A 24,002-nucleotide genomic window follows, 5' to 3' on the forward strand; every position below is an offset into this window, starting at 1 on the left:
GAACATCTCGTCTTTACGTTCAGCAAGCAGTAACATGAACTGTCATTAGCTTAAACTAATTTTGTTGTTTTAGAAGATCCAAAATTCAATCAATCAATCATTTTTATTTATATAGCGCTTTTAACAACACAGGTTGCATCAAAGCAAAATCAGTAATTTGACAATTATTCTCAAACCCCCCTTCCCCAAAAAAAAACTATCTTTGAGACCATGACAAACACTATTACACTGATATGCATGTCATATCAACCTTCTAAAACATATTTTAAGTCTACATATTGTAGGGTCAAAGGTGTCACCACAATACGATCATATGACCAGACAAATAAAAATTTAATTTTATTCATTTTGCACTTTCAGTCAGTGCTCATAAAACCGTAACATAAAAGTACTTCAATGCAAAACAATCAAAACATGCACTACAATAAACAGACAGGTCAAATAAACAGACACAACATACTTACTGTTTTGTACTCAGACAAAAAAAAACAATAAAAAGAACTACAACAAAGGTCTATCTGGAAACCCAATTCTGCACAAAACAAGTGTAAACATATCTTGGTAATGAAGATATTTTTTTCTCTTGTCTAAATGATCCAGCAGTTTATGTTTTTCAGGCAAAGAAGTGACTAAAACAGCAATACAAGACCCCTTTATGAAATGCCTTTATTTTATTATGCCTTTTTATTTGTTTTTTACCTTGCATTTTGGTCCTCTTCATCACTTTGTAAGAGGTCATCATTTAGCTCCTCATCTGACATCTCTGAGGGGTTCTGAGGAGGACAAAAGAATAAATTAGAAATCCTGTTTAACACGCTTGATATTTTGGTGAGATTGTTATACATGTTGGCCTTATAAGCCTTAAACATTAAGTACACCTGCTGGAAACAATTTATGTATTTCTATTCCCTGTTAAGACTGCTTAAAAACAGTTATAAAAATAAGTTTAAGCAGAGGGAAAAGAAAGTGGCCATAATGGAAATCACTAGTTTACCTTTTTTGCTGACAGCCAATCTTCTTCAAGTAAGTCTCCCTCCTCCAAATCACTGTGAATTGACATATTTTACATTATATATGATTACAAAAAATATATAGAGATCTCACAATAAATCACTGAAATGTCAGAATGCCTGATTCAATTTCAGCAGAGCAAAGCAAGATATTAGAGAAACAACTTCATCTGCTTTGCAAAAACCACACCCCATGGCAACCAATAAAGTCTATATCCATGCTTGTGGGATTTGATTTTTAAGGTTGGGACGATGGACCTCCACCACCATGTACTGTAATATAACTACCTAACCATGTCCTTTTACTGGTAGAACGTGTTATTGTTTTCCATGACTTTCTGAATTCAGATTCATTCACCCCCCTAACCCCACCCCCCACCATCACTGTCTAATACATGTTTCACTGTAGACATTGTCCGATGCCAATTTGGTAGACACCACCCAACCCTATGAAAGACACTTTCTGGAATGCTATTGTGCTTCTGGTAAACTGATGATCTCTGTCCCGGTCTTTTTCATTCTGCCTAATAGAGACATGAAAACAAAACCAGCAATAAGACGGTGAAGACTTACCTTTCCAAGTCATCATCTTCTCCTCTCCGTCTTCTTGACCTTTCAGCTCCAGGCTTATCATACTCATCAAACTCATCATCTACACACAAAAAAAAAAGAATGACGTAAATTAAGCTTTTGTTACACACACACACACACACACACACACACACACAAACACATCAAAGCAGCAATTTCTCTTTGAACCCAAAATTCTTTGATTTACTTCCTCGTGTCACTCCAAACCTGTATAACTTTCTTCTGTAGAACATAAAAGAATTTTTGATTTTGGAAGGCGAACAGAACAGTGACCACTGAAATCCATTACATAAACAAAAGCACATTACTTTAAATATCTTCTTTTTTTTGTATCACAACAGCCCATCATTGCCTATAAATCATGAGGGTGAGTGAATGATGACAATTTTAATTCAGCGGTGAACCATCAACCTAGCATCAGCCGTTTATCATATCCAAAAAAGTCCAAAAAAACATTACCAAGTACAAAAGTTATTTTAAAGAAGACACTGGAACGTTGTATAAAGTGCAGTTCCTGTGATATTTACTTTCTAGGCTACTAATTTACAGCATAATGGTAAACATATATGCCTGGTTTCCAAAACAAATACACACACACACACACACACACACACATACATACACACATATATATATATATATATATATATATATATATATATATATATATATATATATATATATATATATATATATATATCATATTAGATCTGCAAGCTTGCAGCTGACAGTGATATACTGTAGGACTGACAGGTTAAAGGGGTGTACAGGAACTGGCCCTGTCTCTCTAATAAATCACTATAACACACGCTCGATACACCAATCACGCCTACATTCAACACACTAACTTGTACGTATTATTACAGTGACAGAACTATTTAGTTTTTATTGAAATAGAGATCTTCTCAAAACACATCATTTGCATCTCTGGCCTGAATAAAACAACAGTCCCGCTGTCTATCCATGCAGCGGTACCGAAGCTTACATAACCATTCAGACCCAGCCTTATGGTGCTACACACAACTGTTCTTCATTCGCCATTTAAATGTCAAAAATCACCGTCCACCATATCATTCTTTGCATTTTGTGTGTAAAAACGCAGGCTGCGCATTCATTGCAACCATTTCGGCTAGCTAGTTAGCAACCGCAAATGAGCAGAAATATGTAAATGGACGTCTGCTAATGACTCACGATCATCACCATGACACACCACAGAGATAAAAAAACATCGTAACACATAGTCGAAATATCAAGGTAAACTGTGTTGACCCTGTAAAACAACAACAGATCTCAGAGGCTCAGCAAATTATGAAACAAAAGCAGCTACCTCGTTAGCAATAGCTGGGAGCTAAACTAAGCATAAATTAATATTCCACACAAATATATACACATATATCATACCCCCGGCATTGGTCGCCATAACCCAAGACTGTATGTTATCTTGGAGACTCTGGTATCTCTATAACGTCGATGAGTGCATTGAAACTGGTTTAAGTGCAGAGCTTCAGGCCGTTAGCTTAGCGTCAAATCTCCTCAGAGCTCTGAAAACATCTGCACAAGAATCATGGCGCCCGGACCCAGCCGCACTGCATCATGGGTACGATGTGAGGAGCGTACGTAACTGTACAAACCAGCCTGACTTATCCAGCTTTACCGCGTACTCCAATAAAGGCGAAGGGTGGCCAGGTTTCAGTTCGGCGTGACAGAAATGTGAGCTGAGAGCAGATAAGCCCAATTTAATTGTATTTGTTTGGTGCCATTCACAAGAAGTGAAATATTGAGAAATGCATTCTCTCTTAACATTCTCTATGAGTGCCTGGCTTGTTGATTCATCAGTGTTTAGGGGCAGACTGAGGTGAAGGCCATGCTTATAATAATATGAAGCAGCCTTTGGGGTTTTTTTTGTTTGTTTTATCAAGCAGCTTGTAGTAAATTGTGCATATATTTTTCTGACTGCATAGTAGATTAAGAAATTTTCATAACGTTATTTCAATGTTTCCGAAATAGAGAAACTAAATTAAAGTTTATTTTCATTTAACAAACTCTTTGAATTTCTATGCTACATAATGTCACTTTTTCTCAGTAAGGTGGGAATTCATTTTTCACCGATTTCATTGTTGTATTTATTTCTAGATAACCTTGGCAATGGCAAAATCCTGTTTTTGTTCCACATCACCCCAAATAGGCATTTGACTGATGTATATACACAAGATTTTTAACTAGCCTGTATTTTTAATTGCTTTTTAAAATGAAATCTCACTAGTTAGAATTTAGGAAAAAATAGTTTGCTGTATTTATAAGTGAGGAGTCTCGCCGGAGTTGCAAAGAGATGGAGTTATCCATCATAGCCTAACTTAAAAACATGCCAAATAAAAATTATATTTATTTATTGATTGCTCATTAGCACGTAGTGAAACAATCATAAGATTTTGTTTTGGCTTTAGTTTAGTGCAACAGTGTAAAACCTTTATTAAGATCAAGTGTTTAATGATAATAAAAAAGTGTGTGTACTGTATCTTTGTTTGTATATTGGAGCTACTAGTTCAGGTTAGCTGTCCAAATGCTGTAAACTGGTCAACAATCAGCCTACATAAAGCATATTTTTAATAAGTGAATCATATCATATATCATGGGTCACTTTACACTGGACAATTTTGCAACAGCCACTTTATACTTTATTTTTTATACTTTGTACACTTCTTTATATTTTTTTAAATATTTTATATATACATATATATTTTTCTCTCTTATATACTCTTATATATTTCTTAAAAAGCTGTCTCTTATTCCTTTTAATTTTTATCTCTTATTTCTGATGCCTTTTTCTTTTTCCTTAAGTTTTTAGACGCTGGGCGGTTGTAAAAAAGCATTTCACTGCATGTCGTACCATGTATGTATGCGTATGTGACAAAAAAATAAATAAAAATTTAATATTGTTATGAAATGCCAACATCCTATATTTTTTTAATAATACATATTATGAACCATTTATCTTAAAATATAATTAATACAAACGCCTCAAACTGGATACATCATCAAGTAATTTTTTTTTCTTTTAATAAATATCTTATCTTCTGGTGATGCAATCCAGACTACCGTTCAGAGCCGCGGTGGCGCGTAACGCGTTCCCTTCTCTCCTACGACTCGAGAGTCTACATCCACATCGACGAGCGCGATGTCTGCACGATAAACCCGATTCCTCCCCACCTCCAATCGGATTCCTTTGACTGCGTTTCCTAAAGATTATTTTCTCTCCGCATCCATCCGGGGAGTCATTCAGAGGTTATGATTCCCGGGCTGCTGTTATTGGATATCGCGCTCCAGTTCGGGACGCCATTGGTCCGGAGCTTGTCAGTCTGCGGCGCGCCGGCGCTCGCGGAGCCGCCGCGCAGACAGCGCACGACACGCAAGTGGCCAGAGAGTGTCTGGAGTCTGTCTGAAACTGATAAAAATGGTGATGGAGTTTATCCAGAGTCTCGCTCACACTCGTTAGAAAAACAAAGGGAGACAGAGCGGAATTATACAATCATCCAACACTGTAGTCCGACCGTAGCTTGAAAACTAGATCCTACCGTAGCGCATTTCAAAGTTTTATTCCGTGTTTCTCACCAGACAGACAGTTCATTAATTCACAGGTAAGATGATCGCGGCGGGGCGCAAGTCTTTTTGTCTGATGCGGTCTGCCGTTGTTATGGTGATTGTGTTGCTCGTGAGCGTTACTTAACTGTGCGATGCTGCTTAATCACAGCAAACGGGACGGCGCGTGTAAACCGCTGGTCGGCGGCGGGGCGGTCATTTTAATGTGATTACATGTTAGCGCATGTCGTTCGGCGGGACGAAGAAAGAGTTTATCGCGATCGTCTCTTCAGACGGATGACGCACCTGCGCTCACGTGAGCACGGTTTCTCATTAACCCCGTGAACTCGTGATGCCAAAACACTGCTGCGGCGTGAGCGTTTAGACCGTGTGCGGCACGCGGCCGCGCGCCAAGACGGCCGCCGTTCATCCACTCTTTAAGGCCCGTCTTTGCGCGTGAGCTTCTGGCTCGCGGAGGATGACCGCGTTTGGCGTTTAGTCTGCGCTCTTAATAAAACAAGCAAAACAAATAGGATTTTAGATAGCCCGAGCAATTGTTCGTCTTAATGGACGGCGCGTAGACTTCGAAATCACGTTGGCAAAACTACTGGCAAGAAATAAACCGCCAAAGTCGGTTTATGAAGTGGCGCTAAGTCGTCCTCGGCTCGCAACTGGTGTCAGTGCGGTTCTGTGGCGCGTTTGGATGGTATCGTCCATAAGTGGTTCGTTCCCCGATAGCTGGTATGGTAGCCTAAAGCATTCAATTAAATTACAATGATTTTTCCTAGCCAATTAAAATGCGTCGTAAGTCCCTAAATAATTTACTATGCAACTACTTTCACTTTTTTCTTTCGACATACATATGTGGAAGGCGGTGGCAAGCTGAAGCAAAGACTAGAGTTCTGTTACCAAGAGCTCTCAAAACTTCTTGTGTTATTAATTTTAGCCCATTTTTAATATGCCTTTGTAAGACTAAAAGAAAGCAAACTAAATCATGAAGGGAAATTCAGTATAACTCGACAGAAAAGGATTATCCGGCTGATTTATTTTTGAAGGTTTCATAAAAATGAGACACATTTCGTAAATATGGGCCGCGTTGTTACATTGTGAGAATATGAAAAATATATACAGTTTATATAAATGTAATATTGGCGCTCAAAGCGATTATTTGAGGTTATTATACATTAACTTTGACATGTTTGCTGTTTGATTCTAGTTATTTTGTAATTGTTTTAATTTAGCGGTCAATAAGAGCGTTTAATAGCTCCATGTGCTGTAATGTGTCGACATGCCCTACCACAAAAGGTCAATGTGTTCAGTAAACTGTCTATTTTCATTAACAAAAATTAAAAAAAAAAAAAAAAATTCAGTAGCTTTTTTGTGTCTCCGAAACTATAGGTGTTTACCGAAACAGCAGTTCTTACCCTGGAGTAAAAATTATAATAACTAGTCCTGGTTCTCATTTATATCTTATTTATTATATAATAAAAAAAACATTCATTATGAGGCTTTTACCTAAGTAGGCTATATTGTTATGATAGTTTTTTCCATTTATATATTTAAAAGGTACCAATTGATTTATTACATTATATTTCATTTCATTAGATTAGAATCATTGATGTTAATCAAAATGCAGTGCATTTTGTACCAATTGATGAAAACATTTCAGATTTAGTATGGGATTCTATGCTGTTTTTGGATTTATCGTTTCTTATAACTCTTAATTTGTTCTAAATAGATCCTTTTTTGACATGTATGTATGTTCGTATTGGTTCAGATTTGAAAAGGCACCATGAAACTGTTGCCCGTGTGGCTTGGCTTTGCATGCTCGCGCATTCATAGTTTTAAAGTAGACATAGACATCTCTCTTTGATATTGATATCAAATACGCGGTCATAGGGACTCAGCTTTTCAGTCATGTGCAAAACAAGATGGCTGCTTCACGGGAGGCACAGGGCTATACATCGGTAGATATAGTGGACCCCTTTATAGTTTTGAGTCAGTGTAAAATGTCTTAGTGAAAGAGATTGGGACACAGCATGCACAGTATCATGCCCTGACCCAGAGGGGCTGTGCAATTCAAAAACAAAAAAAAAAACAACTAAGCAAATATGTTACACGTTACAATAATTAAATAGACTTAATAATTCAACATAGACTTTCTCTCAAAAAAACCTTCTCTTTCTTGTAGTTGCAGGTATGCAGTTAATGTAAACAAATGTGTATTAAATATAATCTTTGAAGGTCACACAAGGTTAAATTATTTTCTAATTTATTTTGTAACGGTAGATTAAAAAGTTTTTTTTTATTTATATATTGATTGAAATAAAAACGTACTGTACGACATGTTTAAGATTGTGATTAACAGAGCAAGTGCTTCATTCCAACTAAAGATATTTGTGAAATGTTTTAAATTGGGCACTGAATGACTCTTATTTTAACTGTACATTACAGTCGGACTTAAGGTTTATGCTTTTTCATTACATGTGTTTGCCAAATATTTTGTAACCAGAGTATTATGTTTTGATGCACATGGTCGGTTTAGAATAGGTGGGGCTCACGTCTAGAAATTTGTCTTTTTTTTATGTTGAGTATTTTTGTTGCCTTCAGCACAAACCGATGGGCCCATATTTCCAGCGAACTTGAGCAGATCGTTGCACGTAGAAGGTGTTGGTCTTGCCTCGTACTTGACTTGATTACTGTAATGTTTGATGGTATTATAAATGCTTCGCTGCACACTTCTGTATATCAGTTCACCTCACAGGCCTATCAGTGTCCTAACTCGGTTCTCCATGTTTCAACTAACCAGGCTGTTTGTGTCAATGTACGTGCACGTTGCTTTAACTCACAGGCCCATGAAACATTCGTTTCTTTAATAAACATTGGTATTTGAAAATGAAATATGTGCAATGCAAATCCACGACCTGTTAGCGGAATTGTTCCTATACCAGTATTTCTGTTTGAAGGTCAGTCATTTTAAAGTGCTTTGAAAGGGCTACAAAGAGTGTTACAGCCATCTGATCATTTTTAATTTACCGCTACATTTACTTAAAAATGAAGAATTGTGGAATTATAAAAAGGTTTTTATTTAAGTGCGTGATATCCGTAAAGAAACATAAAAATAAATGTTACGGTTTCCCAACATAATGTCAGAACCATGGTATTTGAACCACCATTCTGCAATAAATTCATATATATATATATATGTATATATACACATATTTGACTGATTTTAATTCATTGTCTTTGGGTTCTCGTTATAGGCGGGAGGATTACGTTTCTGAAGTCTTCTGATGACCTCTCGGAGCTGTCACAGATGCAGCCACACTTAAAGGTGATACCTGTGTTCTGCGCTTACGCTGCCGTGCTGACGGTAGGTTAAAAGGGCATTTCCCACCCAGTACTCTGTGAAGCACATTTGGGCATGTCATGGAGAGAGAGGTGGAACGGCAGGAATGCAGAGAGGTGTGCAAAGGTGCGATTATGAAAGCCTGCAGGCTGATGAGCGTGCATCAGAGAAGCTAATGCTAACCGAAACGAACCTCTGTTTTTCTTTGTCAGATGTGACGTTTGAAACGTTGCTGAGTAATCGCACTTTTCAGCTTGGCGCACCCGTCATTTCCAGCACTCGTTTCTTATATGAATTTATGAACTGATTTCTTCATTGAACACATTGATTAGACAGGTTGATTAACGGACAGGTACAAAAGAAAAAGAAAACTGCACAGACAGTCCGGCACGGAAAAAGCCTAATGTTTGAATGTGAGGGGTTACAGGGAGGCTCTTGAGAGAGAACGAGAGGCTCTCATTTTTGTGACTCCGTATGGATGATTAAAAAAGCTGCAGGAATGAGAAAAGATATCTCTCGAAATGAAGATGGCAGCCATTTTTGTCTTAATGTCCAACAGCGCCCCCCAGGTCTCTCTGTAGTTCTTGTGGAGCAAGCTTATGGATTTTGTGTGTGAAAGAACAAGGCTCTCACTCTCCTGCATTGCTTGCATATATTCAATATCAAAGCCACAATGGTATTTTAAAGGGATCACTGGCAGGCAGCCAAAACACTGAGCCTCTCTCTTTTTGGTGGCTGTCCTGACTTTCTTCCTTTTACTCATGTACTCGTGCTGATGGCAGCGTAACGTCTGACTCTTCTCAAAGCTTTACCCAAGTGCTGGAGCGAGACATTGGATGTATTAGGACAGCTGCCTCCATTTTAGGGAGGAGTTTTGCAGAGGAAGATGGATACCCTTTCCACACTCCCAGAATTTGCAGCGAGAATCAGTTCTGACTTGAGGCATCGCCTGCAATATTTAGCTACGTTTTGTCGTTCGATTTTCATTTGTCACCTGAATGTTATACATTTTCCCGAAATTTGCTTCGATTGCATTAGCTGTGTTTATAGGGGATCGTGCTTTGATGCCCAGATTATCAGTCTCAAATTGAATCAAATGCTCTTTTTTTTTTGCACTTCTACTTTTGATTTTCTGCATAGATGTTATTGTGAAATTTTTAGATCTTACCTTTTTTTTTTCTGTCCACGCATAGAAAGATTTTAGTCTGCTTTTTAAACGCATTTCTGGATTTTATATGAGTAACACGTTTGTTAGTTAGTTGCAAAAAAAATCATAACATCCAAATAAAACGGTGCCTTCAGGCCCTCGGGATTGTACTGGTAAATGATGATGTGCTCTAATCTGCTGTGAAATGTTATTTGTTTTATTTTATTGTATATTACTTAGGCATATAACTATGTTGTGTTTAGTTTTATCTTTTTTAAACCCCCAGGTAGCGAATTACACAGGTCTCTAAAATGTCAGATACCTTCGACCATAAAATATATTAAATTACAGATTGCTTAAGCGGGACTCTTTTTTTTTTTGGTCCATATTTTTGTTGTTTTGACTTTATATATTTATTAAAGCATAAATTTTAAATTGTTCATTCCTTCTCGTGCATTCGAATATTCTGTTAAATGGTTCGTATCCCTGTCATTAGTCAGTATCTCTAAAGGTGATCGTTTCACTGTGTCTCAGCAATTGTGTCGTGAACAGGACAAATAAAAATATGTGCACTTTTTGTGGCAAATGTTCACTGTAGCAAAATAAATAAATTTTTTTAGCGCTTTCGCATTATTTTCAAATTCATTGCCCCTGATTGTTAAAATGATTGTTTTGTCACTTTGTGTGAATGCAGTAATTGTTGTTATTATTAACGTTAATTATTTTAAATTGCTTTTATAAATAATTCCTGACGTGAATAAAAAAAGTGAGACCGTTTTATCATGTAGACAGAAGTATTTGTGTAAGTATTGTGTTTTTTCTTATCATTGTAATAAAAAACGTTCTTGTAATCGCTTTGATATAACAGTGTCCGTTTGTATTGATTCAAAAAAAAAACATTTGATGGATTCATGTGATGCAAATATGATATGTACAAGACTGGTTAGGAGTGTAGAGAGTGGCATTGACAGTGTGTCTGTGTGTGTCCGCGTGTTGCAGGGTGGATTTGTGGCTTAGTGTCTGGGGCCTTCTTCTTCAGTATCTGAGGTACACAGTGTTCTGGAAGATTCGGCCTCTTGAGTGACCCACTGGCCTTGAAATCTTGCTCGTAACTGGAAGAGCTTCGAAACGCGAGACTTGTGAAATGTGCTTTCGTGATTACCGGTATAGCTACATTTAGAAGAAACAGTACGAAGCGCATTTTAAGTTCGAACAAAACAAATTGTTTGTAGGAATGAATTGCGTTCAGATGCGCCCTGTGTGTTTGCGTAAATTTTGCGCACTGATAATATATAATAAATTTAACGTTTGAACATTTTGAAAAGTGTTTACAGTTGAAATTGAAATCTTATGTAATATTGTATAGACATTTGGGATATCTGTGCGAGGACAATAAATGGTAAGAGCAGTGGGGGAAAGTGATGCAGACGTTCTAAAATGTTGCTTGCTACAGTTTTGAAGACGTTTAGTTGTGCAGGGTTTTTTTCTTTCAGATATCAGTGAAAAGGCTAAAATGTTGTGTACTGCCGCAACGAAAGCCACACATCCTTATGCTCAGGAATGTGTTTTCAATATTAATATTTGCTCCACGTTTATAGCTAGGGTTTTGCTTTTATACCTGCATATTTGTCTGCTCTGAAAATATTAGCACTGTGTACTGTTTCTTTAATATATTTTCATAGAAATATTCAAGAGTACTGAAGGTTTTATGTCATTTTTAGAATATCACATGAATTCTTTTATGCGTAAAAATCTATTAAATGACTTAAAGTTTAGTTTCTGACTGTCGCTGATACTTTGTAAAAGTTGTAACATTGGTCTTGAGAACTGGCACAAGGATCTCATTCCATCATGGCAGTCTTTTCATAGCATTCATAATTATTTGAACCGGATAGTAAACTTAAGATTCGATACGCTGGCATTGGCCAGCGATTATCTGATTCAAGGCTGTGCCAGATGAAATGCCAGTCATCGCTGAGGGTAGTTCATTTGGTTTAATTTATGAACTCCTGCACATATGATTGGTAAGTCCTTGTATTTTACCGATTCAACTCACTTTCTGTTTACAGAATGTAAGTTTAGAACACACAGCTTAGCTTTGTTAGGTGTGAACATTGACTTTTTAAAGTGCTGCGTCCTTGTGCAATTTTATTCCCCTTTAATGGCTTTTCAGAGTTGCTGATGCTATTTGCGAGTGCATTATATTAAGCATTGTTCACCCTGGGTGAATTTTAAACTCTTTGGCTATTTAATTTGTATGTTTCGATCAGTCTGTAATTCAAAAGCTTAAAATTGAATAACATTGTTCGGGCTTTTGCGGAACTCCAAAAATTCTGCTTCCCTTTTCTCATTGCAAACCGTTATATGCATGATGTTATTTGTTCGCTCTTTATTTATTTTTTTGTTGTTATGTGCATGTTTCCTAAGCTGTCTGAATGATTTATTAAGTTTTGAAGGAGAAGTAGAAAGAAGGTTTGTTTATTCCATTTCACCCTAAAGGCATAGTATTTTAATGAAATCTCATCTCTCCCTCATTCTCTCTCTCACTCACTCACACACACACAGAGACTCTTTTCCTTTTTCACAGCTGCTGATCACTTAATGGCCTTTTAATTAGTCTGAAAGATGTCGACGAGTTCCTGTATGCCACAATTTCACATAAAATCACAGAGAAACGCACACCTCTGTGACTGGTTGTATGTCAGATATCCATTCATATTTATTCATATGTCGTTAAAGGGTCATCTTCATTTATTGGACTTTCCCTGCATTTAGCTGTGCGTTTCCTCGCCGATTGATCTCGAAAGAGGTGACGCTCAGGTTTAACCTTGACCCCTATTTTTATTCCGTCAGGTGCTAAGGCTCGCCAACCAGTCTAAGCGTTCGGACTCATTAACAGTTCTTTCGTTTTGATGCCGTTCTGCTAAAGCGCGTGTTGATGGGTTGCAAACCAAATGAACTGGTCACAGTGATTAAAGGCCAAGTGGTTAATCCCAGCAAAGAGCCTGTGACACAAACACCAAATGAACACTGCAACTCTTCGATAAGAAAGAGCCGCGCTTAAGCACGCAAACATCCCAAATATCAATTTCACGTCTGATCTCCCACTGACACTCAACGTGTGAGAGTGCAGGGGTTGCACCAAACAAGGCCTTGGCAATAGTATCATGTTATCTCCTATCAATTAGTGCCTAAAGGGGATTAACCCCTGCAACACAGAGGAAGCTGATAGGATCACTGTTGAATTGCAGGGGTCACCTGCTTCCCTCATTAGCGATGACCTCTCTCTCTCTTTCTGTCTGCCTCTCTGTCTGTCATTTTTATGTATTCACTACTAGTTTAATAGGGGAAGTAGACTGATATGTTTTTGTGGACATGTTATCATGAATGTCTTTTGGAAGGAGGGTTAGATATTCGGTGATTAGTCATGCTGTGTTGTGTTATGCTGCTGTTGTTCAGGTGAGAGTGAATCAGCAATGTATTCAGAGTTGACAGCATTTCTCTTATAACAAGGCTAGCAGAATGAAACTCACAGTTTGAGTCTGGCTAATGTTGGTGCATCGTGGCACGCGGGGAATAAACTGCTGCTGACCTTACTCTATATTCATGAACCTGTGCTGGTGCTAGTGTCTCCTCAGGAAGGTGCTTTTTATAACAATAACTTCAAGTAGGCTTAAGCCCGAGAATTAAAAAAAACAACAACTTCCGCCCGCATCAGTTTCAATGAGACAATCAAGAAAATTGAGTTTTATATATTTTATGTATTGCGTGATGGTTACCAGCTCCCAGTTTTTAAAATCATTTGGTGCAATTTTTTTTAAACCACTGAAATGAAAGAGTTACACAGATCAGAGAAAAGTGAAAACAAATGAAGCAAAAAAATTATCCAACATTAAATATTTAATGCTTTCAACGTAGTATAACTGATGTGATTCGACTGATATATTTGGATTTATTAATCGTTTCATCTGTGACTTTGAGAATAGCCAAGTTTAGAAAGTTAGGGTGACACCTGGGTTAGGCTGGCCAGTCATTTTATGTCTCTTGTCTGGTCACACCCTTGAAAAAAGGGTAAATAGATGATGACAGAAATATTTTTGTGTGTGAAATATGGCTTCTGAAGATCCTTTTCCTTGTGTTGATGTTGATGTACAGTGAATTAAGGTAGCTAACAACAAATACATCTGTAAAGTTGAAATTCCCATTGAAATTATGTATTCTATCTAATACATATGTGTGTGTGTGTGTGTGTGTATATATATATATATATTATAACATTTTGATCATGCTGTTATCGTTTGCTGCTTGTTGACTTTGTAATAGTAGAAACACTACCATTAATACATTTTTTTTATTAAATATTATTTTTAGGACCATTTTGAATAAACTTGTGAAAAGACAACCGGTTCTTAAGTTACTGTTGTGCCTTATTGATATATCAATTTAAAATATTGTTAAAAACTTAAAATATTGTTAATAATAAACTAGGTGAATATCACAAAAAAGTGTTTGTTGTCACATTCCACCCAAAATGTAAAACTTTCGCATAAACAAAATCAACCATTTGCAGAAGGCTAAAGAGAGGTTTACATTGCGTTGTGACATTGTTTTCATAACTACTAAGCACGTTTGCCCCTAAATTCTCATTAATGTAATAATGATAAAACATCAAAAAGGTGTCAGCTTCAATACAAATAGTTGAACTGTAATTAACATTAACTCTTAAATATAGCAGTGCATATGTGTGCTCATAATTGGCGTCTAGTTTTGGCAAAAAGTTGATGGAGAACAACCTGTTCCAGCTGATCCATGAAGTTGTGAGGTGTCTGTGGGCTCCAGGAAAAGAACACTTGTAATTTTTCTTAGCTGCCAGTGTTTTTTAAACAGAATCAACACTCAGATGTTTTTGATGGAAGTCTGTATTTTATTTTATTTTTTTACGGGAAGTGCAGGTTGAAATCCAGCATCATTTAAATGTTTAGTGCCAAGAATGAAGTGTGAGTGTTATTTATTTATTTATTGTTTTGACTGATTATAAAAATAATATAGTAATAAGTTAACCTATAAGGCTAGAAAGATCACTGTCCCAGCTCGTACCTGAAATTACCTAAATAAAACAAGGCTGCGCATTCAAGAATCCATTTCAGGGTGCATTTTTAAACGAGTTTTGGTGTGTGATTTGTGCTGTGAACAGTGCATGTCTCACAAGAAAAATAATTTAGACCAAATGTCTGCAACACCTCAATTCTTTCCCCCCAAAATGGCATCGAAATTTAGACACTTATTTGCTGATCTTTAACAAGCATTCCTCCATAACAAGCAGTCTTATATAAGCATGCATCAATGTCCTCTCAAGATAGTCAGGAAATCTACCTTCAGCTTTAGCCGTTTTTTAACATAATTTTTGGCCCATTCTGGCGGCTTTGGACCGCGTGTGTATGTTTTAATTGTGCACAGAAATTGTCAAAAGTCCTTAACGAGCAAATAAATATTCATAAAATAAGACCCTTTTTTATCCCTGGGTTACTTTAGGAGACACATTGAAAATATCCATAGCAAAAATCAAACGTGTCATAAAGGAAAAAAACCCAACTTCCTATTATATGAGCAAAACCACAGCTAAAACTTTTGTGATTGATAATTCTGATAAAGAATCATTTTTTTAGCTTAAGAGTCCAGCAGTTTTACTACCAGTATTGAACAAGCTAGCGGTATAGTTTGTCCACCAGTCAATAAGGGCTTGTTTGACTTATTTTAAATGATGAACGAAACATGCTAATAAACGTCCAGGATAAGTGTGACAATGTGTAGCTTACTTTTGCCAGTATGAAATGCCACGCATCTCTTATGTGCTGCAGTATGATGTATTAGTGGTTGTGTAATGTTGTGATATAAGTTTCTAGAACTTAGGCAGAGAGGAAGGTTTGACACCGCCCTTGAAATGATGCAGCCCTCTCCAGCCAATCAGAATCTTTCTTTTTAATGGGGGCATATTAGAAATCATGAATGAAAGGTTGTTTATGCGCTTATATAAATGTGTAACTGAGTATTACATAGACATTAAATGCTTCAACCCGTGATTTAAAAAAAAATTGATGTCAGTTAGCGCGCAAAAAAAATATTATGTAGCTATTTTTCGTGCATTTGTCTCGTCATGTTCTCTAGTCGTTTTCTTTCTCCGCTCATGCCGCTTTAATAAAGATGCTGCCGCAGACTTTCATTAACTAGGTGCTTCAGGCAAATATGCAGTAAGAAAACACATGCTGTCTTTGGCCTTCCAGCTGTGTGGATGTCCATCAAACTCCGTAATATTTTTTTATACTTCAAAAGAGGTAATGTAATTGACTTGACAGACTTTTGACATGTTTGTAAAAAATGGCAGCAACTTTCAATCAGCTGTACTTCACAGTCGTCTTCAGTGTAAGAAGTCATGCAAATGGTCTTATTGTGCATTGTGATTTTCTTTTTTATGTTTTACGGTTTGGTGGTGCAAGCAAAAACGAAATATTTCAGCGTTATCTGTGCATTGTTTTATTGTGTTTTGGCGTGTTTTATTTTACACACTATTATATATTATTATACGATATTTTTCTCTTGGTAACTGGACACTGTTCAGTAGAATAAACAGTGCTTTATTGACAATTCCTTTCACATTTAATGTAAGTTTGAAGACGCTTGATTAAACAAATAATTAGTTTTAAAGCAAAACGCTATTCGCCCCCCTCTATATTTACATAGAAACAACATGAAAATGTATGCATTTATATTTAACAAAATTGTACGGTTATAATTATTATAGCTTTTATTAAGAATATTGTATTAGTTCAGAGACCGTCTTTGCGTTTGTTTTATGAAATGCATCATAGGTGAAACGAAATATAAGTATTGAAGTGAAAATAATTATGAATTCTATCAGCTGTTTTACACCGCAATAGATTAAAAAAAAAAAAAAAAAGCCAAAGTGTTATACGTCTACACACTTTTAATATCGGAGTGATTCGGCTGTACTGTTCCGCAAGGAAAAAAAGAATGATAATCTTCCTCTGTGCAATATGGTAAGTTAATAAAACTAATTTTAGCATAGAAGACTTGGACAGTGCCCTCCGCAGCACAGGCCTCGCAGACTCATCTGTGTCTGGTGGAAATAGCATAGAAAAGAGAGTTAATTATTTCCACCCAAACCCAAAATGCCTCTGTCTCTCTCTACACAGATTGGCTTGTGATTTGCATGAGGATTTTGAGAAGCTTTTCAGTATGTTTGCCATGTCTGTCCTGGCTGTCTGTTTAAACAGGCCCCGAGTAATGAAGAAGAGAAGATGGAAGGAAGGAGGGAGGGAGGGAGAAAAGAGGAGGTGTGCTAAACCCTGGTTTCCCTCCTCAGCCCTTTTGGGATATGAAGGCCCCAGATGGTGTAGGGGTGTGAAAGCAGCATTGTGTGTGTGTGTGTGTGTGTGTGTGTGTGTGTGTTTATATGGAAGTGTCTGTCTGTCTGTCTGTCTGTACGTTCGTTCCGAAATCAGGGGCGTCCTTAGTAAAAGAACCAGCCCTAATGTCATCTGTTTGAGGGGAAGCTTGTCTCTGTCTCTGAATGGAGACAAAGGAGAGTGGACACAACTCCCCCCCTCCCCATTATCTTTGTCCCCGTTGCCCTCTGCAGCCCAGAGCCTGACACCCAGCACTGGGGGCTTTGATTAGCCAAGTGGAGCCACCGGGGGTCACACTACCCTCTGCCCTGATTAGCCTGCACTTGGCCACTGCTGACCCCTCCTTCTGAAGAGATTCATGTGAGGGGTCTGGAGATACTGAGACGGGGCATTTGGGAAGGAACATAATGCACCTTGACCTGTCTAGACTCTGCTGTTAACAAATGGATAATGTGACCTTTTTCATGTTGTTGATATAGTGTTTCCTCTCTCTCTCTCTCTCTCTCTCCCTCTCTCTCTCTCTCTCTCTTTATTTTTTTAAGAGTTAAATATTGTCAAATAATTGCACTGTAGTTTGAGGATTTTAGAAGTATGCAGAGAAGTGTTTTTAGATTTTTTTTTTTTTTTTTTTATGAAACTTTTGAACTTGTGTTGATCCCGTTTCCCACGTTGTGCGACGTCACATTTTCTGTAAGTATTTTTATTAAATGAATTAATGATTATATATATTTTTTGTACTGCCTTTCTTGGTGGTATTGATTTAAAAAATAAAACGGTGATTAATTTTGGGATAAAGTTTTTAAACGACCTTCATATCAAATGCGTTACATTTAGATTGATAAATACCTGGTAGCTAATATAAATATTACGCTGCAGTCTATGCATGACATTAATTATATACGTTATTGGGAGTATTTTTTAATTATTTTATGAAAAAAAAAAGTGTGTTTCATATCCGATTCGCACAGGGATGAATGTTGTCGTGAAGTGTGAAAAAAATATCATTGTCCTTATTTTCTTGTATTATGCTGAGTCAAGATCTCTGGTAAAATATGATGATTGTGCCTTTTGGGAGTTAGATACACAAAACCTGATGACAGGTGAAAATTTTGGTCACAGGAATATTGCAATTTCAAAATCTTTCTGAAATGCTGGTGTGAATGTTGTGCGCACGTCGTGGTTTTCCTTTCATTATGAATGGCTGTGGGCATAGTTTGTTCACTGAAAGCGCAGGAAGTGCCGCTGTTGTTGTTCCTGTGCGGATTGGTGCCTGCACCGCTAATGCTGCCTCGCCGTCATGCAGCGGTTTACTCAACAGATCCCGAGCCTGTGATGGTCAAGTGTTCTGTCAGGTGTGATTGGGAGCGGATTAGATGACTCTGACCGCGGAGCAGCCGATACGGAGGTGCTTTGCAGGAAAGGCGGGGTGGTGGGGGGTTGTTATGGCGTACTCTGTGTGGCTGCTCCTGCCCCGCCCTCTAACCAGCCACTCAGAGCCAAGAAAATGGCAGCCGCAGTGAGCTGCCAAGAGAACACCGATTCTCCACCCACCCCTCCATTTCCCCAATCCCCCACCCATCTTCCCCGCTCGCTTTTTCCCATGTTTTGTCACTTTTGAGGTAAAATGCACTGGAATCTTGTGTCCTTCGCAGTCTAAACGTCTCAGCCCTTTAACATCGGCACTATCAACGCCGGCTCTTCAGTGCCCACGTTTTAAAAAGTGCCCAGGTTTGGGTTAAAATGAAACCCATCACGCCGCTAAGAGAACTAGACGTTCTACTTCAATCGTGCATATCTGAAGCTCTGAACACTTTCTTCACCACTGCGTGCAACCGTGAAGAATGTAATGGGAGTAATTTACCTCATACGGGGGATGCTTTAGTAAATGCATTTCATGGCAGTCAAAACGTCATGAATGTTTTAATGAAGGCTGTCATATGTATGTCATTTGTGATGAATGGATGTAGTCAGGGTTTTTCACTGCTGTACACCCACATGGCAGATGATTGAGAGCGGAGAATCTGGATTGCTGTTGGAAAACGAGTACATTTGCTCAGGTGTTTACGTTCACCGCCGTTCTTCGAGCGTGGCTTCGGCTGAACGGTTAAAGTGTACTCTGCACTAAATGTAAAAAAAAAAAATATGTATATATAGCATACAATGCCTTAGATTGACTGATACTGCCTTTTCTCCTGCTTTGCTGTGTCATTAATTCCTCAATTATGCTTTTTACGAAGGTACTTCGACTGTAGTTATGTGCCGTATAACTATACGTTTCCACATTTGTAGTCAAAAGCATGTAATTTTAGACGCTATGGCAAAGTTTAACTCGCTAAAGTGTCTAATTAAATCGTCGTGGCCAAGAAACAGTCTAAACAATGACCCAGTTTGTTTGCCTGCCTTGTGCTTGGCTTTGCCAGCACACCAGAGAGAGGCAGGGCAGGTCCACGAAGGATGTAATATAACTCCCCCCGACTATAGCATAATGGGGCAGACACCTTGTCTCTGCTCTCTCTGATTCTGAGGCTCTCTGAATGTATTTGTGTATGTGAGCATGTTAGGATAATATGTCAAGGTTATTCTGTGGAAAACATGTGACCCTCCCTATTTTCCAGCTTCAGTTGATGATAAAATGCAGCTCGACAGTTCAAATGAATAGATCATTGCATGTCGGACTGAAAATTACACTCTTGAATGCTGTACTTTCATATGGTGCCATTGAATTTTAAGTCTGCATTTTTTCGTGTTTTGCATTGATGTGTCTCACTGATGTTCTTTTTGTGAATTTGTCTGTTTGTCACAGGATAGTGAAGAGGAACAGAGCTGATGTGTCTGCAGAGATGATACAGGTAGTAATATTAATGTGATTGTACGTATATATCTTTTTACTGCGTTATTCTCTCCCTCACTTTCTATAAAGTGCTGTTCTTTGCTCTTACTTTCTTTCTCTGGCTATTTCCATCATCACTGAAGCAGAACAGCTTTTACTTGCCATCATACGATAAATACATATATAATATTAACTGTTTTTGCTTAAGTTAATGCTACAGTAACCGCTGCTTTCTTTGTCAAATGACAATAATACCATGTTAGAATCGTTCTTAATGTCAGATGTTCGTTCATGCTTGTTTAATTGGCAAAATGTCTTCTTTAAATATAAATCACTTGTCATTTTATTTTAATAAACATGATCTTTATGTATTATCCGAATGAATATATCAAGATTGAGCCTCAAGTTAGATACATGAGTATTTTGTCTGTACTCCAAGTCCTTTTATTATTACGTAAAGGCTCATCCATATGCTGCAGAAATAAAGCTTTTTAATGAGCACAACTCACCACAACAGTAAATGCAAATGAATTGCACTCTACTGATTTTATCATTTATATTTGTAGCGAGTGCTTGTAGTGAAAAAGGAAATATACGAGCATTGAGTTTACGGTTTTAATGCATTGAAACTAAGTTTAAACATGTACTGACGTGTTTTTTTAATATCAGGAAGGAGATAGCATACACACATCATTCACTTAAAATTTGTAGACCTTTAACTGAATAGAATGTTTTAAATGGTTATTTTGTCCTGTTCATGGTTAGTTGGAGTCACGGCCAATTATGTCTCCAAATGTCGTACAGTATAAGGTCAAAAGTCGCTGTGCTGTATTAGAAAGATGACAGTAACCATTCTGGAAAGGTCAGCCACTCAGTTTGTTTCCAAAGGCGAGGTGCCACAGTGACGCCTTTGAGCTTTTGATTTACTTTATATTAGATTTAGTTAATGATATGTCTTGCTGTTTAATGACGGACGTAAACTTCTACATCCAAATGCTCTGGCCTCATTTTCATTGAGTTTTTGAGTAAATGGTTAATTAGTTTTGTTGTGGGGTTATTTTACTCAGAATCTTGTAGTGCTGCGCTTTTCTGAACAGACTTTAAATGTAACCCTCGCTAGCTCACTTAAAAGATTGTAACGTGCGAGTGCACTACGTTAAATGTGAACATGTTTGTAACATTACTTTCATTTTAACTTTGTTTTTTAAAAACAATACATTTGGTTATTTATTTATTTTTTGGGAAAAGAAAGTTAACGAGTATTTTCAGCGCTGCTCTTTTATTAATACCAAATCTAAAGACTGCATTTATTTAACCAAAAATACAGTAAAGAGACTCATTCCATGTGATGTCTTCGGTGTCACGTGATTTTTAAGAAATCATTCTGTTTATTTGCTTTTTATGAAACATCCTCTTACTATTATCAATGTTGAAAAATGTAGTTGTGTTGCTTTAATATTTTTGTGGAAACCAACGAATAAAATGTTTAGAAGAACTTATTTTAAGAAATCATTTGTAATTTTATGTGTAACATTTCTTTGCTGTCACTTGTCCATTTAATGCATCTTTTGCTGAATAAGTGTTTTTTTTCCCTGCTGAACCACAGCTTTTCAACCGTAGTGTAATAGATAATTACATAGATAGGTAGTTACTTAGTGTAATAGATAGTTAATAGCAATTGAAAAAAACTTTTTAGGGGACAGCTAAAAACTCTATTTTGTGGTCTCCATGAAGTTATTTTAAACTTTAGAGTTATTAATATTTATTTAACTCTGAAATCAATGTTAATGGGTGCACTTGCCAGTCACTGCCACAACTTCAGTGACTGGCACTTGTACCTTACATGCTCATTAAAATTTCTCATTAGGCTTTTTTTTTTTTTTTTTTTTTTTTAATTGGTGTAACCCATGTGGTGCCGGTATGTGTGTGTGAGACTTAAGAGAGAGACAGAGCGAGAAAAAGCAAGAGACTGGAGTTTCAATGCCTCTGCTTCCTTTTGTCCTCCGAGTTGACTTCTTAGGAGCCCATTGCCGGAGTTCCATACATGAGAGATCAAGAGTTACCAAGGTGCTCAGGAGATAGACACACACTCACACTCATTCACTCAGACTCATTTCCTTTGCATGTCAGAGCCCTGCTGGGGTTTCAGTAGAGGTCACTGACACCACCAGTGGAGCTTTCCCCTAAATGAAAAACCAACCCCTGTGTATCTGTGTATTTGTGTGTGTGTGTGTGTGTGTGTGTGTGCGCGTGCGCGTGCGTGTGTGTCTCGCTTTCTGAAAATGGTAAGGTGCTGAAGACGAGGGTCCTGGATGGATTTAGTTCTGATATTACTATGGAAGCATGTTATGACTGAGCTGACTCCATCTTATAACTATATTTTCTGATTCTGATTATTCAGGGGATGCTTTGTGAAACTTGAATGGTCTTCCTCTGAATCTCAGTCAATGTCTCGTGCAGTTAGAGAGTGTGCACCTGTATCAGATGCACCAGAGTTGAGGTAAGATATGAGATGCTCTTTTCCCATCAACTAGCTGCAGCATTAACTATTGTATTGTAACGAGATTAAAATATATTTGTCCTGCGGATTAGCATTCTTTACCATCCCTTTCGCCGCTTTGCCGGACCGGTCTGCGTATGTGCAGCAGTCTTTTTGATCTGCCGTGCGTAGTGAGGACCCTGGCTTGGGTCTGGCCATCCGAGGGCCTGGTGTGAAATCGGCCTGATGTCATCCCTTTTGTCCTCCATTTGCATCCCTCACTCCTTTAATGACGTTTCCGAACCTCGCAGGCGCATTCCTCAGTGGTCCATAGGAAGCGTTTGGAGAACTCGGGGCAGAAAAGCACAGTGGGAGTGTTTGGAGTTTGGGGCGGGAGGGGGTCGAGGGTGTGTGGATCTTTTGTATGGAAAGCAGACGAGTAGACATCCGTATTCTGATACTTTCCCTCCACCTCAGGCTTTTCTGTTGTTTGTCTGAATTGCCATGATATCAGGCAAACTTGAAGTTTGTTAGACGCTGAATATTTTGGTAACGAATCAGTGAACGATGCCTTTAACGCAAGCGCTCTGACGTGACCAGAGCTGCACCTCAGCAGCGTAATTACAACCTGTTCGTTTTAAGTCAGCGAAAATAGCGTACTTCCTTCTGATGAGATGTGCACTTAATTTACACTTAAACTACCGTCCGCAGCTTATGTGAGTTTGGGCGGTAGTTGAAGTGCACGTAATGTAAATAAAGCGTATGCGTGCGTGCGATAGAGAAAGTTAAATGTGGGTGTAAGGTGAAGAAAGCGAGAGCTGAAGGGGGTGTGGGCAGGACTGGGGACTGTTCCTTGCTGAGGAAATGAGCCACCTGCAGCCATGACAGGAGGTTTTGACCTTCATTTGGGGTTTCTTTCTCTCTCTCTCTCTGTCTCTAAATCTCTTTCCCTCTCTCTCTCTTTCACTCTCTGTCTGTCTCTCTCATTACTTTGCTCACACAAACACACATACTTCTGCTCTATAGAAAGCCGGTCAGGGACCTCTCCCCTCAACCATTGGGCATCACTTCCTCATACAAGGGGCGCTAGAAAAGAAATGTAGATGAGGCATTGTCATTGAGCAGGTCAGTGCATGGGAAATGCCAGTTGTCTGTGCCCCCCCTCACCTCCCCCCAGAGGACAGGTAGACTATGACCAGATGATTTTTTTTTTTTTTTAAATGAAGATCATTTACATATTTTAGAGAAAGTCAAGTTAGTGACTTATCTAAGTGAAACAAAAAGGCCATGCCCTGTATATCTGTTTATGTGTGCTTGAGTGCTTGAGTCGGAATCGTCACGTTGTTAGATCACTTTGTTTAAAGGCAAATGTGTGTTTTATTTTTATTTTGTACGTATAATCAGCACAATTTCTGGTTTTGCGAGGTTTTTATAAAGATTGTTGGTCTGTTAATAATCTAAGACGCTGTATTAGGTGGTCTACAAAGTTTATATGAAGTTTGTTGTACTGCACATAAACAATAAAGCGTGAATCTAACCAGATGTTGTTTTAGCCCAAATGCATTTGTTTTATTGCATTACGTTGAAAACGCAGCC

At 37.9% G+C, this 24,002-nt stretch overlaps 1 protein-coding gene and 1 long non-coding RNA gene across 8 annotated transcripts in view; one reads left to right on the forward strand and one right to left on the reverse strand.

The window, feature by feature from the left end:
* The window catches only part of rbm33a (RNA binding motif protein 33a), a 34,773-nt gene extending 31,581 nt beyond the window's left edge, over window positions 1-3,192 (reverse strand). For all 6 annotated transcript variants that reach the window (XM_043244306.1, XM_043244310.1, XM_043244309.1 and 3 more), the window contains exons 1-4: window positions 3,003-3,192; window positions 1,584-1,662; window positions 995-1,046; window positions 700-773 (exon numbers count right to left, since the gene is read on the reverse strand). In XM_043244306.1, coding sequence (XP_043100241.1) covers window positions 700-773; window positions 995-1,046; window positions 1,584-1,662; window positions 3,003-3,021 — 224 coding nt within the window. In that variant the 5' untranslated portion in view covers window positions 3,022-3,192. The remainder of the gene's footprint in view (window positions 1-699; window positions 774-994; window positions 1,047-1,583; window positions 1,663-3,002) is intronic.
* A 1,548-nt stretch (window positions 3,193-4,740) lies between these two features.
* LOC122348649 overlaps window positions 4,741-24,002 on the forward strand; it is a 35,949-nt gene continuing 16,687 nt past the window's right edge. The window contains exons 1-3 of one of the 2 annotated variants that reach the window (XR_006251350.1): window positions 4,741-5,236; window positions 8,441-8,550; window positions 19,901-19,946. This is a non-coding gene — a long non-coding RNA (uncharacterized LOC122348649). Of the gene's footprint in view, window positions 5,237-8,440; window positions 8,551-19,900; window positions 21,807-24,002 lie in introns of those variants that run through there. The other variant, XR_006251349.1, reaches the window with a different exon arrangement.

This window comes from Puntigrus tetrazona, chromosome 7 (assembly GCF_018831695.1).
Source record: "Puntigrus tetrazona isolate hp1 chromosome 7, ASM1883169v1, whole genome shotgun sequence".
Lineage (NCBI taxonomy): Eukaryota > Metazoa > Chordata > Actinopteri > Cypriniformes > Cyprinidae > Puntigrus > Puntigrus tetrazona.